This window comes from Momordica charantia (genome assembly GCF_013281855.1).
Source record: "Momordica charantia cultivar OHB3-1 chromosome 1 unlocalized genomic scaffold, Mcharantia_2.0 BLBB01000001.1, whole genome shotgun sequence".
In the NCBI taxonomy this organism is placed as follows: domain Eukaryota; kingdom Viridiplantae; phylum Streptophyta; class Magnoliopsida; order Cucurbitales; family Cucurbitaceae; genus Momordica; species Momordica charantia.
The window spans coordinates 8,365,450-8,382,849 of record NW_028275157.1 but is presented as its reverse complement, the minus strand read 5'-3'; the positions used below and the strand labels follow the sequence as shown (position 1 = coordinate 8,382,849).

Genomic DNA, 17,400 nt, shown 5'->3' with positions numbered 1-17,400 from the left:
CGATGTCGTTGGATATTTGGAAAAAAATCACGAAAATTGTGAAAATTAATAAAAATTATTTTAATTAGTAAATAAAACGTTAATTGTAGCTTAATTAAGCTATAATTAATCACTTTTATCTATCATATGTAACAATATGAATAACTAGCTTACTTATGAAAATGTCGGAACAAGATAACGAAGATTCATGAAAATAATTTGAATTAGTAAATTGAAGTTCAATTTTGCTTAATTATGTTTTATTAATAATTTATAACCAAATGTAGTCTTTAGATACATAATTGAACAATATATGAAATATTGATATATATATACAGGATTAAATTGAGGAATAAAAATAGGATGGGTCAATAGTAAAATTAAAATAATAATAATATTATTATTATTATAAAAAAGAGAGGAAAAAAAACAAAAGAGAAAAAAATAGCGCAAAAGTGCATGGAGTTCGTCCCACATCGAAAAGGTTATATATTGTGAAGACTGTCGATATTTTTTCGACATTTCGACGATATTTGAAAATATCGTCGATAAGGGGGGAAAACAATTTTCTCCCCATGTGTTGATGTCGACCCTCTCGACACGTCAACATGTTGAGCGACATGTCGACGTGTCGGTCGACATTTAGTTTCTTGGTTTTAAAAGGAGATTTTGCAAAGTTCTAAGGTAAATAATTTGTTTATTTTCAGAAAAACGTCTACTTCATTGATTTCTTTGATTGCCGTTGAAAGTTGACTAGGGATAACTATCCCACCTGGAAAATGAATTTAAATGTCATTCTTGTCGTGGATGACCTGCATTTTGTCTTAACCGAGGCAAAACCTGAGGCCCCTGGACCTGACAGCTCACGAGTTGTTTGTGCCACGTATGACAAATGGATAAAGGCCGAAATAATCATGGATTCATTGCGTGAGATATTTGGGCAATAATCCACACAGCTCAGACATGAAGCTCTCAAGTTCATCTTCAATGCATGGATGAATAGTGGATTTACTATTCGAATTTGGAGTTTTTAAATCTTTCACTTGAACAATGAGTGAAGTTTCTTACTCAACTCCACTCTTGCAAGTATGTCGCTTGAACTGTCCCTTACTAAATGTTTCATGTGTCTAATAAGTACTCATCCTTAGTATCTATTTTCTTTACGCCATATGTTTTTCAATTGCCTATAAAAAGAGGCAATGTGTAGTTCATATTTTGTGGGAATTCAATTTGAAAATCTTATGCATTATCTTTTATAATTTTGTAATTTTATATTATGTCCAATCCCATAAGGCCTCTGTTTGCCGGGCCACCACATTGTTAGGTAAATAATATTATGTGGCAAAACGTAATATAATAATTATAACAAAATGATTATTTTTTGAAAGTTTATTTTTGTTTATTTTTTAATAATTTTTTTAAGTTTCTAGTTTCAATGTTAAAATATATAGTTTGAAAGTTTATGTCATGATGAAATGTTATGGGTTTAACTCAACCATTAAAAATCTAATATTTGTTAACGTTCACGTTTATTGATTATTGTTTCACGTTTCTAATTTTTAGAAACATAAACATTTGATAATTGATGTTTCTCATTTCTTATTCTTTAGAAATATTTTTCAAAATGGTATACGAATTTTGGAAAAACAAAATCAAATTTCTTATTTTTTGTTTCCATTTTAAAGATTTTTCAAATGCATAATAAATAATAAATAGTAAATAATAAATATAATATAAAATATTTGAAAAAGTAATTTTTATATAAAAAATATTATTTTAATGGAAAATTATCTATAATATATCTAAATGGGCTATGAAAGAGAATCTTTACCTCCCCATTTTACCATCCAACTTTTTAACATATACCCAATTTACCTTTCAAACTTCTACGAGAGACGATTGTTCAAACGAGGTGTCTATTGAGAGAAATTAATCTAAATGAGTTGTGATTGTTCGACAAACAATTCATCCATTCACGTATAGGTGTGATTGTAAATTATTATAAATGAGTTGTCGATTGAGAGGAGCAGTGTGTCCATTCACATATGGTTGTGATCTCGATCTAAAGGTGTAAAGACAAAACAATTAGTCTATTCCCTTACAAACTATTTAGAAAAGTAAGTATTGATACATCAAAATTTGTATTCTTTTCTTTCTCCCAAAATATCAACAAAGGTTTTTATTTTAAACATCCCAAAAAATAATGAAAATTAAAAGTTTTCTTTCTTTGTAGGGAACATTAAACATGTTAAAATGAAGATTTGCGAATGCAGAAATTAATTTTAGACGATGAAGAGATAAAGTTAAAAATTATATTTAATGTTCCTATTTATCCCAATTTGATTGTTGTTTTCATCATCTTAATTATTTTGGATTTCTTATTTTATATTTATATTTTTATTAATTAATTTGAATTTCTAAATTGATGTGATAGTTTTGACCAATAATTTTTGTATTATGATATAGTGTGAGGGTTATTTTTCTAAATTGATGTGAATTTTGTATATAATATTATGAGTGTACTGTTTTCTAAATTGAGTGATTATTGGCTGATCTTTTCTTGATTTTAACTATTTTTGAATTACTATGAAATTATATTTAATGTTTTATATTTCTTTTATTAAAAACAGATTTTGTTGATTTAAATCTAGATATACTTCAATGAATTCTAGAAAATTTTAACCGATGGTTTTCAATTCCCATAAGGACTTCAACTAAAATAGAAAAAATTAAACAATAAAATTTTCTATGAATTGAGAGTAACACAATCCCACTTAAAAATAGGGAGGGAGACGATTATTAAAATTACAAAAAAAAAAAATCATATTTATCTCTCTTGCCCATTGTTGTTTTAATAATCTTAACTACTTTTGGATTTATTATTTCATATTTATATATATATTTTTATTTTGCAGTGTGATATATTTTGAGTATTTTGTTTATTAAATTGAGGTAGTAGTGATTGTTGTTTTCTAATTAAATCACTACATGATCAAAGTTGTCCCTCCTCAGGTAAAAAAAATGTTGTTTATGGAGAGATTCTTCTTTAATCAATATTCAATTTATTATATACTTCTTTAATTTTTGTTTAAATTAACCTATAGAATTATTATTAAATATATTTTTGTCATTTTCTTCATAAATCAAACTATTCCCAAAAGACCACACAATTAGGGAACAATTTTAGTTTACAACTTTCATTTGAATTACATTATATGTAATTAAATTTTAATTATCTATATTGATCTCTATCATTTTTTTTGTTTTTGTTTTTTTTAATTCATGTCAAAATATTTCATATTTAAACTAAATAAAAAGTTTATTTATTCAGATTTTAAATTTCACCAAAAAAAAATATATGTTCAAAAAATTTAAAACCATGTGAAAATGTACGTGATTCTAACTAGTAGAGAATAAAAGATAGAAAATAGCTATAAAATAGGTTTCTATTTCTCTCTCTCCCTTTTTTATTTTATAGAGAAGAGAGAATAAAAAATATGAAAAGTTTATCAGATATAGTTACATTTTACTTATTAAAAAAGAGAGAATAAGAAATGAGAATGAATAAAGAAATATTAAGATTACTAACCGGTATTTGATAATAATTTCTTTGGTTTTTGACTTTTATGTTTTTCGTTTTAGAAAATAAAAATCATATATATTTGATAACTGATTTTTCTTTATAAATATGTTTGATAAACATTTTTTATTTTTTGTTTTAAAAAAGTTAGAGTCTAGAGAGAATTTTTTATGTCAAGTAGAGATGAAAATGAGATGGGGTGTGAGTTGGGATGTTGTCCCTACCTCAATCTCGTGGAAATTTTTGGTTTCCGTCTCTATCCCATTCTACGATTTTGGGAATCAAGGTCCAAGTCGAGGAATCCTTGTTTCGGGACAAATTAAAGATCTTCGCGGGATATATAATATCTATTTAGTGAAAAATAATTATTTACTGATATAAATAATTAGTTATAAAAAATATTTAATATTTTATTCATAATTTAGTAAAATAGTTAATAAAAGATATATATATTATTTAAAAAATGAAATCAGATAAGACGTGGAGCCATGGTGGGAAATATACATTCCCTATTCTTCGAGCAACTGCCCAATTCTAAAAAATTTAAGAGAGTAAATTTAGAGATATAAATAAAAAGATAAAGAAAAATAAAAGAAGAGAAAAAATTTAGTGAGAGAAAAGTCAGAGAAAAATAAAGAATGTTTTTTGAGAAATAGGGTTAAGTTGAAAGCAAAAGACGCATCAGAGAAAGAAAGAAAATTAGAAAAAGAAACAAAAATTATAGTGAAAAAAATTAAAAAAATCGAGATATATTTATTAGAGAAAAATAAATAAGTAAAAAGATAAAGAAAAATTATAGAGAGAGTAGAAAGAGATAAAATTTAGACATAGAAAAGTTTGAGATATATTTGATACGTAAAAAAGATTAAAAATAGAAAGAAAATATAGATGATGAAATTTATGAGACAGAAAAATGAGAATTATATGTTAGAAAAATAAAGAAATAAAAATATATAGATATGAAAATTATGGAAAGATAAATTAAAAATTTAAGAGAGAGAAATTTTATAGGGAGAGAAGATTAAATAATATATTAAAGAGAAAGATGTGGAAAAAAAAGGGAGAATTTTATAGGGAGAGAAGATTAAATAATATATTAAAAGCAATTTTCTTTTTTTAATCTATTGAGAATTTGTGTAATAGATTACATAAAATTGAATGACTTAATAGACTAAGTATGTTTTTAAAAAATGAAGAAACTGAAATTGTTATCAGATTTTTTTATTTTTATATACGAGTGTATTTCAGAATGATGGTATAATTAATGATTTTCAAAAAAGTGATTTAAATATAATAGATTTTTCAAAATAATTATCCAAATATACCTAAAATTCAATTTATAAATATGATTAATAAAATAATTTTTACGTAAAAATATAATTTTCAAATGTCAAAATCACTCCCAAACAGCGCAACAAAATAAAATATATTGACCGGTCAACTGCTCGCGTTAACTCAAATTTAAATCTAAAAAAAAAAGAAGAAACAATAAAGAAGAAAAGAAAAAGGAAAACGAAAAGCCCTTTAGTCACATAAACTTCCTAGTACGCCATTTCCAATTTTGTATCGTGCTCAGTTACAGAGTGTTGAAGGAGCACAGTCCGTGAGAAGAAGAAGAACAGCAACAAAGATTCAACGGGAAGAAATGTCTGCAAGAGGAAAGCGAAAGGATGACGATGAACACGCATCCGAAGGGGACGCTCCTCCCAAGAAGACATCGAAGAAAGACTCTGACGAAACCGACGAAATCGTCGTCTGCGAGGTCTTTCTCCCCTTCCTCAACTCCCTGTGTTCTTAGCATCCTTACGGTTTTTTCAACATTTTAATTGATTTTTGTATTCTAGATTTCGAAAAATCGGAGGGTTATGGTGAGGAACTGGCAGGGAAAGATTGTGGTGGATATTCGGGAGTTTTATGTCAAAGATGGGAAGCAGATGCCTGGAAAAAAAGGTTCATCTTCATCTCTCGTTGCTACCGTTATCATCACTCTCTCTCTGGTTGAATTGATTTCTTGTGTTTGATTTCTTATTTGCGGCTTTTCTAGGGTTTATGTTTCACTTTTAGTTTTCTATCGTACCCCATTTAAGTTGCATTTGCATTTGAAGCTTACGGTTTTTTCTGAAGGGGCTAGTCTAATGATGATCGAGAAATTTTTTTGGTGGAGTTTGTACTTTGGTTATGAGAAATGATATTTTATTGGTAACGAAATTGTAAACCTTTGTCCGTGATTTTTTCAAAATATAGAAGTTGAAATAGAGGTTAGGGAAATGATGTTTCTAAAACTGCATCTATGGCTTTGTTATGGGTTTTTTGGTTCAAGGAGAAGAGGAAAACTTTCGATGTTGGTATACATTCTTATGAAGTTTGGTCGATAATTGATTTTAGAAATTATATATCTCTGGATTTCCGTTACGACAAAATTTACTGAGCTTCCAACGTGGTCTGCCATTAAAAAAAATGGAGAAAGCAGTGTTGATGATGGAACCTCTAATCCATGATATCCATCTTTTCCTAAAGCCCTTATTTTGTGCAGCACATCTAGAAAAAACTCCAAATCTATCACATTATAAGCTTTTCTGAAGTCAAACTTCACGACCCAACCACTTTTCTTCTTCTCCTTGTATTCATCAATTACCTCATTGGAAATTAGGATGGAGTCCAGAATCTGCCTTCCTAAAGCGAAGGCTGACTGATTCGGAGCTATTGTGAGAGGAAGGTCTCTTTTGAGTCTTGATACAAGGACCTCCGTTATTACTTTATTAATGCCAGTAACTAGTAACTAGGCTTATGGGTCTAAAGTTATCCACCTCTGTAGCTCTCACTTTCCTTGGCATGAGTCAAATATAAGTTACCTTAATGCACGATTTAAGGATTTATTCCTCAAAAAAGTTATCGAAAACCTTAAGAAAATGTTCCTTTGAATTCATCCAACCTCAGTACTTTATTGGCACCTAACCCATCTACAACTGCTTTAATTTCTTTTTCAGAAAAGGTTTTTCTAATTCCATAATTTGATCAGCAAGTCTTGGCCTCCAATCAAGACCTGTACACGTGAATAGGACCTTACAATTCTTTGTATACAAATTCTGAGAGAAGTATAAATTCCTCAGTAATCATCCACTTTAGTGAGGATAACCCCATCTGAATTCTGAATCTCCACTATAAGGCCTTCTCTTCCTTTTGGAGTTTGAAATACTATGAAAAAAGGACGAATTTTCATTGCCCTCATGGAGCCATTTACATTTACATTTGTGTCTTTATCTTCTTTCCTCTTTCAGCATAACATTTGTGAACTGAATTTTTAAAGTCTTCCTCGATGAACCAACCATTTACTCCTTCCAATCAAGAAGCTTTACTGAATTCGTCAGCTCCATTTTCTTGTTAGATAAATGTCCAAAGACTTAGTATTCCACTGCTTGAGCTTGAACTTCAGCTTTTGAATCAGCAAAAAACTTGGCAACCCATCGAATTTGAACTCCAAAGAGGAATCAAACTCTCTGAGGAATGATTTATGCTGCAGCCATATCTTTTCAAATCTGGATGGCATAGGACCCATCTGAAGGAACCTGTTTCAAGCAAAATGGAAAAGTGATTAGAAGTTATTCTAGCTAACCTAGAGCCCGTGGAATATGGCCTGCCATTATTCATTCATGAGTAATCTGTCAATCAAGGTAAATGTCGGTCTTTCCTTGCCACTAGACCAAGTAAAAGCACCACTTAAGAGGGGTAGAGTTTTATGAGAAATCTGTGAATCAAGGTAAATTTTGGTCTTTCCTTGCCATTAGACCAAGTAAAAGCACTTAAGAGGGGAACGTCAATTAACTCATGCTTCTCATATCGATGCTAATGTGACCCCAAAAGAGCTCTCGAAGCTCCACCTCGTAATGTTGAAATTCCCTCCTATACACCAACAACCAATGCAAAGGCTACTCACTATGCTAATTTGTTCCCAAAACCCATTTCTGTCCTGATTTGAATTAGGCCCATAAACACTTATTACCTAGTATGGTAAGAAAATCCATCAGCATGTTGAAAATAAATTGTGAAAGAGAAATAGAGCTAAGATAGAGGCTTCATCCCAGAGAACCAAGATACCCCTGTACCCCTGACGCACCAATTGCATCCTGAATAGTTGAGAGCTCCACGCAGTCTTCACTAGGGTTTTATCAACGAAGCTGCATTTAGTTTCTTGAAGAATAACCACGACTGGACTGCGTTTCCTAACCGTTTCCTTGACAAGACAGCTTTTATAGGTAGCACCTAAACTTTTCACATTCCAAAGAGAAGAACTTCAAAAAACATGACCTAAGCCCTCCGTTTCCTTTTAGCCACTTTGCTTCTTGTAGAGACTAAGGTTGGAGAGAATCCAATGTTGTGTATTCTCATTATTAAAGTCTATATATATATAGACAAATATACAAAGTTGACCTAATCCTATAAGGAGAAGGTAAAGGACAAATTAATATTAATACAAGAATATAAAATATACTAATATATACTCTAACACTCCCCCTCAAGTTGGTGCATATATGTTAATCATGCCCAACTTGTTAGACAAATAATCTATTTGTGCTCCATTTAACTAGTGTTATGTGATTTTTGATATCATTGGGATCACCTCAGAAGTTACGATTGATTTCTTCTCAGCCATAACAAACAAACGAACTTATTTGAACAAAACGACAAAACCAGACCAAACCAAATTTGAAGGAGAAAAGGGAATCGAACCAAATCAATTGAACAGAGCCAAGTGAACCAAACCAATTGAATTGAAACAAACGAACCGAACCAAAATCGGTATAAATCAACCAAACCGAATCGGAATGTGACGAACCAGACCGAACCGAACTTGAATCGGATGAACCAAACCGGTTGAACTGGACCGCTTGAACCGGATCAGGTGTTTTCTGAAACCAGAAACCCTAAGTGCTACCCCACGACAACCAGAGGGGCGAAGGCGATTGGCGGTGATGGAAGCGCACGGCGACTGGCGGCGACGAAGGTGCGAAGGACGGCTAGACGAAACCCACGAATAGCAATTTGAAAACAGCAGCGGCGGCGGCGACGGTCTGCGGTGGTCGGCGGCGGCGGTGGTCGGTCGCGGCAGCGTCGGTAGTAGTGAGTTGAGTTGGATAGCAATGAACAAAACCACAAAACCCTAATGGGCACAAAACCCTAATGGGCAAGAAACCTAGAGCTCTAATACCATGTAGAAACTAAGGTTTCAGAGAACCCGATTATTCTTATTCTCATTACTGAAGTCTATATATATATAGACAAATATACAAGGTTGACCTAAACCTATAAGGAGAAGGTAAAGGACAAATTAATATTAATACAAGAATATAAAATATACTAATATATACTCTAACACTTCTCATAGTTAATTGTCGAGACAAGATTCAAGAGCTCTCTTTTTTCCTACCCTTTCCTTTGGTTGTTGATTAATCATTTGAGGTCTTTTTGGGGACATCCATGATTTCCATATTGAAAGCATCTAGGATGGCAACGAGACCATTCCATCGTGGGTCTTGATCCAAACATTTTTGCATCTCACTCGGATCTCCTCACATCTGAGGCCTCAAAGGATCAAGGCCCAACTCCCAAATGCTCCGACTTTGTTCCCCAATGTTATCCAACTCCAGCTTCTTCACATAGACCTAATGACTAAATTCTTATTCAAAAAACATTAAATACCCATAATTATGAAAATACCCATACCTGGTGAGCGGGTCCTGACATTCTTCCCTCTTAATGAACTTTTGCCTTTGGGAGTTCTTTGCACTGAAAAATAATAGGGCACTTAGCTCGGAAGGAAGCAAGGTGAATTTTACGACTCTTGGCCTCAAATAGCAAAGGAAGAAATAACCAAATTAAGCCAAAAAAAAAAGAAAAAAGAAAAAAGAAATAGTTTCTATCTACTATAGTTATTTGTTGGACATATTTATCTGAGTTGAATTGTAAGTTGCAGATGTGACAGGGATACTTTGCATTTCAGTTGAGAGTTGATCATCATCTCATAATTAATCTCTAGTTGCTAGCAAAAATCTTGCACTAATAAATGAGTAATGCATTCCCAGTTATCTATCATTAATTAAGCTCTCTTATTCACTTGAGGTGTTTCAGGAATAATGAAATGTTTTGAAGCCATTGATCACTTCATTTTATAAATGTTAATTTACTATTGTCTATAATGATTGACATGAGTGGATGCATATAATACTGCAAATGTAGAAATTGAGTATGACTTTTTTGACTTTCCTTTTTGTTTCCAGGCATATCGCTATCCATGGATCAGGTGTGCACGTCTTCTGTTTTCTTAAAGCTTTAAAGTTTCTTTTTACTTTTTTTTTTTTGTTCTTTTAGAAAAGAGAATGGTTTTTTGGTTAAATTTAAAGTTTAGTCCCTGAGGTTTGTATTTAATAGGTTGCTCAACTTTAAAAAGTTTCTAATAGAACTTTAAAATTTTAATTTGGTCTTTTACCTATATGACATTTTTTAAAATTAACGAATCTATTCGAAATATGATTGAATTTTGTGTCTACGAATCCTAAACTTTTAATTTTGTCGAATACGTTCTTGGATTTTAAAAAATGTCGAATAGGTCAAGGATTAATAGACATGAGTTTAGGAACCTATTAGACACACAATTAGAAGCTTAAGGACCTATTAGACATTTTTTAAAACTCGAAGAGCTCTTAGACAAAAAATTGAAAGTTTCGGGATGTATCAAACACTTTTTAAAGTTCGGGGAGTTATTAGATAGAAAAGAAAAACGTTTAAGGAAAACTTGTAATTTAACGATTATTTTTCCGTGTTTCTATAATGGTCTGTCTTTCTGCAGTGGAACGTTCTCCGCAATCATGTAGAAGAAATTGACAAGGCTGTTAATGAAAATTCGTTAGGAAATTAGAGCAGGCATCTTTTGTTGATATTAGTAGCAAGTGTATCACTCCGTAGGGCGCTATTCTGCCTATAATGATGGAAATATGACCTTTTGTACAGCCCAGGCTTGTTTTTGGTGGGCATGAAGACCAGAAAGCAGGTATTAGCCTCTGTATTTACTTAAACTGGATCACTGGATTGTCATTTTGGTTTGTAGACCAGAGACATGATGTTATATAGTATGGCATAACTGATAATATTACTATTCTCAATTGGTGGATAATTGAGTGTCAAATTGACATTGTTATCAGCAGTTTGACTTTAGGTTACAGGCTTACAGCTAGAATTAAAGATCCTTGGTCCAAGGTGTTAACTAAGAAATTTCATAAAATTCCAAGTTCTAACTACCTAATTATTACATATTTAACTTCAATGCCCTCAGTTCTTGAGCCCAGAGAGTGTAGCTTGAATTCTTTGCAACAGCATCTTTAGAAACCTCTTTTCTTTCTATCAATCCTCTGGCATACCTTTCAAAGTTCTCAAGACTTTTCCAAATTAAAGCCAACTTCCTCACATCTCCTTCACATTTAATGCTTTCCAGTAGGTCTCTTGCTTCCTCCAACCTTGCCCAAAAGCATGAATCTTGAGTTAAACCTGCATATTTCATCCTCTGACTCTGAGTATTCCCTTGTTCTCTAATCTCTTTCCCTCTCCACCATTTATCGAAAATCTCGTATCGTCTCTCTCTTCCATGCTTCAGGTAATGACCGTGGACAAGGTGCTTTCCACGGCGATAATATTCTGCAATGTCCAATGGCTCTACCAGGAGTTTGTAGGAATGTGAAGCATTGACCCACTTTGCTCTTATGTTAAAATCTGGAGGAAGCTCATTGTTCTCCCACCTGTCTATTACTCGATTCCAGAATGTTGCGAGCTTGTGCCTGTTCATGTTCACCCTGGCTTGTCTGACCGAGGCATCTACTCGTTTGAAGCAATCGTAGTACCCCAATTGATTATCAGCTTCATCACAAGAGGCTTTGTACCATTCTATCTCAGCTCTGTAAGGTGTAATCTTGGATAAGCTTATAGCCAGTTTTGCCACACTCAAGGTCGGTTTTAGTCCCATTCTCCTCGCTGTCCTCAAGCTATTTTCGGCCATTCGAGCAACTTCCTCCTGCAATTTTTTTAAAGAGGCTCCACTTAGTTCTAGTAAGCTCTCTTGTTGGGAAAAAAAAAAACCAACAAGTTCTTGTTATAAGGAAGGAAAGTTTTTGGTTTATTACTTGAAAAGGTATTCCTGAGGACTGTATTGCTAGAGCAAGCCCTGCTTCATAGCTTGAATCAGGAAGAAGACACTCTGAAGTGAAGCTTTTCCTCTCCATGTGCTGAATTCCAACTTCTTTCACATAATCTCCATAGTTGAGATGATCCTCAATACTGAAATTTGGAGCACTTGTTTTGAGCATCAAATAGAGCATCTTCATAACTGACATGGCATTATCCAAACAAATTGCACCATTTTCCGAGCAAAAGAAGAAGTTCCCAAGTGGCCAAAACTGACTTCGCTCCGACCCCTCTCCCGAGTTAGATATCATGTCGAAGTGAGCCAATACGGCTTGAAAGAGCTCATCCTTTTCCCTTTGTGACAACTGGGTAGCAAGCTTCCCGAACTGTGGAGAGACCATCGACAAATGCCAGTATCTAAGAAGAACGTGGAGCTGGGGGGAGAGCGGAGTAGAGAAAAGCCGTGGCATAATGTCGTGGTTCGAGACGACATGGCAGAAGTTGCCACACCATCGCTCTCTAAGAATGGCTCTCGAAAGCGACTCGTTGCCTATCAACGGGGAGCCGAAGGTGATGCATAGCAATGGCTGGTGAGTGGTTTTGGAATGGAAGAAAGAGAGCAGCCAAAGGGTGCACAGAGTGGCTGCTGCTCCTCCAAGGGAATGACCTGTAATTACAATTGACTTGCTTTTCTGCATTATTCTTGTCATCTGCAATATATCAGATTATTTTTCTATGAGAAATAATACTTTTGAAAATAAATATTATACACACATATTGCTCATTTTCCTAGCCTAAGGCAAAGTCCATAGGAGGATTAATGAACATCACAGCAATTTCTTCCCCATAGACCATAAAAAAAAAGTTTTGAAATTATGTCTCTCCCAAGCCATGAACTATGACATGTTTATGGTTTCTTCACTCTATTTTCTTTCTATTGAAATCCCTAATGAGGCTTTTGGGCATTAGTTTGGTATCTTCGGCCGAAGAGTTTAGGAAGTTTGAGTTTAGAAAATTCGTCTTTGACATGTAAGTTTAGGATTTAAAAAAAGTGTAATGGGTGGGTTTGGGGTACTATTGAAACGTATGGGTTTGTCCGATATAACTCTAGGGTTAACAAACTCACAAGACAATGGAATCGACATCTTAAGTTGAACTCACTTAAGTCTAGACCTTCACGCTAAACACTCTATAGATAGTCTTCAAGCTTTTTTTTTTTTTTTTTTTCTTCAAGTTTTCTAGTTATAAAAAGAATGATATTTGAGGGCATGTTGGATAATGTTTTCGTTTTTGAAAATTGTACTTATTCACAAGGTTTTTCTTTATTTTTTAAAATTTAATTTAAAAAATGTTTTGAAATTGTCAATATTTTGGAAACTAGAAAGAAAAAGTTTTCAAGAACTTTTATTTTATATGCTAAGATTTGAAAACTAAACAAGGAAAAATTAGTAGATCTAAATAGTTTTCACAAGTTAATTTTTGAAATTGAAAATAAAAAATGAAATCATCATCTAACTAGTCTAATAATTCAATTATTTTGTTTCTTTTTTTTTTTTTGGTTTTGTAGATAAAGTAACAAATTTTTTAATTCCTGAGCTATGTTTATGTACATAAATTGGATTTGGAGTTATTCATAAGAATAGGGACGTGGCGAATAAAGTGGAGTAGTGTGCTTTCTATTTTCATTTGTTTTGTCAACATCATTTGATCCCATGAAACCAAAAATTCGAGAATATAAAATATAATTTTAGTTTCTAGAAAATGTTTGATATATATAAATTTATATTTAAATATTAGAAAATAGAAAATAAGAATGTTCTTAAATATGAAAATAAAATATTTAAAATATAGTTGTTTTTAAGTAATGAAACTATGAGAATGGAAAAATATAATTCCAAATGATTTTATAATGGAAAATAGCATATATTTGATGAGTCATTAGTGTCTATTTTAGCAAATTACATTTTTGACCTTTACTTTTAACTTAATACTCTAAAAAAAAAGTATGTATAACAATTTGTATTATGTCCACTCAAACAAATCTCACCATTCTTTAAGATTTTAAAAATTTGGTTAAAAGTTTAGAATACTTTCTTTTAAAATTTAAAGTTATTATCAAATTGGCATAATTATTAAAATTAAATGCCTTTCAAATTTCACTTAATTAATTAATTAAATAAATTCTTCTCTCTCTTTGTGGTCCAACAAACATCCCTATCTCACTTTCTCATGTGTAGTTTCCTTCTAATTTCCATCGTTTTTCTCACTTCATTTTGTTTGAAAAATTTAGGTTTCTTTTAGTCCAACGAAGCTTCTCTTTTTACACTACCTTTTGCAATCAATCATAGGTTTCTTTCCCAAAATATTTACATAAAAAAAAGAGACCCATCATTGGATTAATGATATGAGATTAGGCTAGGTTGGTAGTGAAAAAAGAAAGAAAAAAAAAAGACGGAAAATCGAGGTCAGTTGGTCCTTGAATTTACAAAATATTTATTATCGTGTTTAAATTTTATACTTTGTCGTCCATGATCCATAAACATTAAAAATGTCTATTTTGATCCCTTAGAAAATAATCATTTTGGTCCTCATCGTTATTTTATTTTTAACAAATAATAGATAATGTGACTTCGAGTTTGTTTTTTTTTTTATGATGGTTTAGGTGAAGTTATTTGTCTTTTTTTTATTTTCAAATCTTATGGTTTTAAAAAATAAAGTTATGGTTTCAGATTAAAGAAAAAAATAGTCAAACTCAAGAACAAAGAATAAACTTTTGAAAGCTATTTGGTTAGGCCCCATTTCATCAGATTTTATTTTTTAGGCAGTTCTTTGTCTTTTTTCTAACACTTCTTCAAATTTCTTTTGAAATCCTACAAAAATAAAAAGTTTATTTTCATTTGAAATAAAGTAAACTATAATGAAAAATATCGTTAATAAACAAACTAATTCTTTAAACAATAGAAAGAAAAAACCCATCAAACTACGTTAAAAAGATTTACAAAGTTAAACAAATAAATTGAAAATGAACAAGTTTTTTTTTGTCATTATTTTTTTGGGAAGATTAAAAAGAAAAAAGAGAACACTGGATTTTCTATTAACCAACTCTCCCATTTTTCCATTCAAACTTCAAAGTATTAAAATTTGTGAGTCTTTGATCAATGGTAGACTTCCTAAGTCCCTCTCCCATTATGAGTCAACTCAGACCCCAAATGGCTAAAATATAATAATTTAAATGTCATTATATATGTTGATATAAAAAAAAAAGTTAATTGAAGACACACTTGAACAATTTTGCTTTTTGTTTTTTTTTTTATTATTATTTTTAAGTTAGGCTTATTTACTTGTGATCTAGTAAATTAGAAAGGTAAAAAAAAAAATTACTATAAAACACCTACTACCTAAGTTTGGAGGTTCAATTTTGGTTTGAACTAAAAAATATAATTTTTAACTTCTAGAGGTAAGATGTAAAAGTAAAAAAAAAAATCACCTATAACATCTATGTTAGCTTTTCCATGTGAGCATGTTCAAAAGGACCCACATATTGAAAAAAAAAAAAGAAAAAAAAAAAAAAAGGAAAAGGACCTACACTGCCGTATATAACTAAATCATTTTTGAAAGTAAAACCAAATTTTAAAATGGAGAAAACGAAAAAACAATTTCAAGAAATCTATTTTTTATTCTTGTAGATTTGACTGAGATTTTAAAAACATTTTTAATAGGTGAGGTAAAAGAAACGTAAGAATAATGTAACTATTTTTGTCCCTATTGATTTTTACTCCACAATTATTTTATTAAATTTTTATTTGGAGTTCAATAATTATAGAGTGGGAAATCGGACCATCGACCTAAAAGATGGTTAATTAGGTACCTGATCCACTTGAACTATGTTCAAATTGATAACTATTTTAGATTGATCGTGTATTATTAAACATATGTGTTTATATGAACGTATATTAGAATGTTTTTTCTAAAGAAGAAACTCTTCATGGGTTTGCTGAGGCGAGTATTCCCTATTTGATAGAAAAAAATTAATGGTAAAATAATAGCAAAGATATATGTATATATTTTTAAAAGATCAGACACTCCGTTATAAAAATAAAACAGGCTAAATACAACAAATAACTTGTAATACCTTTGGGTAGTTTTCAATTAATTTCATCGTTGATTTCTCAAAAGTTTCAATTTTATCCTCAAATGTATTTGTAATTCATAGAGAGGTGATTCCATAAAAAATATGGAAATATTTTAAGAACTAATATGTCTTTAAATCATTTTTTTGATTAATAACATGCCACTCGAAAGAAATAAAATTCTATTAAAATGAGGTTGAGTAGAATTCGAGTGACATGTCTAACGTATATATTATAGATTAATAAAATAATAGCTTAGACCTTTTATTAACATTATTCTAAGGGAGGAATCTCTGAAAATTTATAATACATTTAAGATAAAATTGATATTTTTTTCCCTTTACGAGCACAACAAATTAAAAGGTAAATATTTGAAAAAAATTGATGTCTTATCCACTAAAGCTTTACTTTAGCCTAAAATCAAGAATTTTAGTTTGTGTATAGAGTTTGCGTGTAGATGTCGAATTAGAGAGAAAACGGTAAAATCTTAAATCTTTAACCTAGAGGGCGAGGTGAAAAGTAGCCCCATTCTTGTGGTACATGGTAAAAAATTGGAGAGAGAGAGAGACTTTGAAAACTGACCTTTTGAGAGAGATTCTGGTGGGTAAATATATTAAGGAAGATACGAAGGAGGCCGGAATCCGCCATGGGCGGTGGCCGGAGCTCCTCGCGGTGGCGGTTCAGCGGCCGGAACAGCTCCTCGGCTTCACCTTCCAAGGCCACCAACTCTCGGCCGCCACGGGCGAGTGGCAGAACTTGGACGGCGGAGAAGGCGACGTAGGCGACGTCTCCGATCAGCTCCGCCGTAAAGGTCTCCGGCGCGGTGGCGCTGCAGAGACTCCACGACTGCGAGAGAAGAGGACTCGAACCCAAGAGGGCGGCCATAATCTCGCACGTCTCGAACCTGAAAAACAAAAAATGTTTTTTAACTAAAGAGATCAGAAAGTTGGAAACTAGAAGTTAAATTAAGAGAGAGAGAGAGAGAGAGAGAGAGAGAGAGAGAGAGAAGAGAGAGAATTGAATTACATTGAAGCTTCGGACTCCATAGATGAAAGCTTGAGTTTTCTTTTCTCTCTCTTTTCTGTAGAGAAATTGAGTGGAAATGTGGTGGGGGTTATTGGGGGAGTGGGTTTCTTCTTATATATTGCTTTCTTTTTTTGTTTGTTTGTTTTCATTTTGGTTGAATATTTGATATCCTAAATATATATATTTATATTTATTTTTCAAAGTGGAGCATAGCGAGATGACAACGGACGGGCAGGACGAGGGGCCATACCCATCCCCGCCTCATTGGGGATTTTTTCCTGTTCCCATCTCCGTCCTCGAAATTTTTGGGGGCAGGGATGGGGCGGAGATTCGTTGATCAGGGACGGGTTCCCGTTATAAATATGTATATTTTATTTTTTCTTTTAATTTTTAATTTTTTATATCTATTTTTTCGTATTACTAATATAATAAGGGAAGAAAAAGTGGATAAATAGGATATTGGGCTTGGACTTCTTTTAAAAAAATAATAAAAAATATTTATAAAAATTAACATAT

At 31.9% G+C, this 17,400-nt stretch overlaps 2 protein-coding genes across 3 annotated transcripts; one reads left to right on the top strand and one right to left on the bottom strand.

The window, feature by feature from the left end:
• Nucleotides 1–5,065: 5,065 nt before the first annotated feature.
• On the top strand, nucleotides 5,066–10,727 carry LOC111017843 (RNA polymerase II transcriptional coactivator KIWI). 2 transcript variants are annotated; one of them, XM_022293719.2, is made up of 4 exons: nucleotides 5,066–5,321; nucleotides 5,404–5,509; nucleotides 9,835–9,857; nucleotides 10,570–10,727. In XM_022293719.2, exons 1-4 carry the CDS (start codon nucleotides 5,205–5,207, stop codon nucleotides 10,588–10,590), a joined length of 267 nt encoding a protein of 88 aa, XP_022149411.1. In that variant the 5' UTR covers nucleotides 5,066–5,204; the 3' UTR covers nucleotides 10,591–10,727. The 2 variants fall into 2 exon arrangements, with proteins under 2 accessions (XP_022149411.1, XP_022149410.1); XM_022293718.2 differs by having other exon boundaries at nucleotides 5,072–5,321; nucleotides 10,404–10,727.
• On the bottom strand, nucleotides 10,677–17,041 carry PAD4 (alpha/beta-Hydrolases superfamily protein). Its single transcript, XM_022293717.2, has 4 exons — nucleotides 16,885–17,041; nucleotides 16,441–16,762; nucleotides 11,728–12,438; nucleotides 10,677–11,618 (listed from the first exon to the last, which is right to left on the bottom strand). Exons 1-4 carry the CDS (start codon nucleotides 17,031–17,033, stop codon nucleotides 10,860–10,862), a joined length of 1,941 nt encoding a protein of 646 aa, XP_022149409.2. The 5' UTR covers nucleotides 17,034–17,041; the 3' UTR covers nucleotides 10,677–10,859.
• Nucleotides 17,042–17,400: the final 359 nt, after the last annotated feature.

Coding starts and splice junctions, on each gene's coding strand:
- LOC111017843 (XM_022293718.2), top strand. CDS start 5,205: ATGTCTGCAAGAGGAAAGCGAAAGGATGACGATGAACACGCATCCGAA. Junction 5,322..5,403: donor ACGAAATCGTCGTCTGCGAG/GTCTTTCTCCCC, acceptor TTTGTATTCTAG/ATTTCGAAAAATCGGAGGGT. Junction 9,858..10,403: donor TATCGCTATCCATGGATCAG/GTGTGCACGTCT, acceptor GTCTTTCTGCAG/TGGAACGTTCTCCGCAATCA.
- PAD4 (XM_022293717.2), bottom strand. CDS start 17,033: ATGAAAACAAACAAACAAAAAAAGAAAGCAATATATAAGAAGAAACCC. Junction 16,763..16,884: donor ATGGAGTCCGAAGCTTCAAT/GTAATTCAATTC, acceptor TTTGTTTTTCAG/GTTCGAGACGTGCGAGATTA. Junction 12,439..16,440: donor ACCAGAATCTCTCTCAAAAG/GTCAGTTTTCAA, acceptor GATATATTGCAG/ATGACAAGAATAATGCAGAA.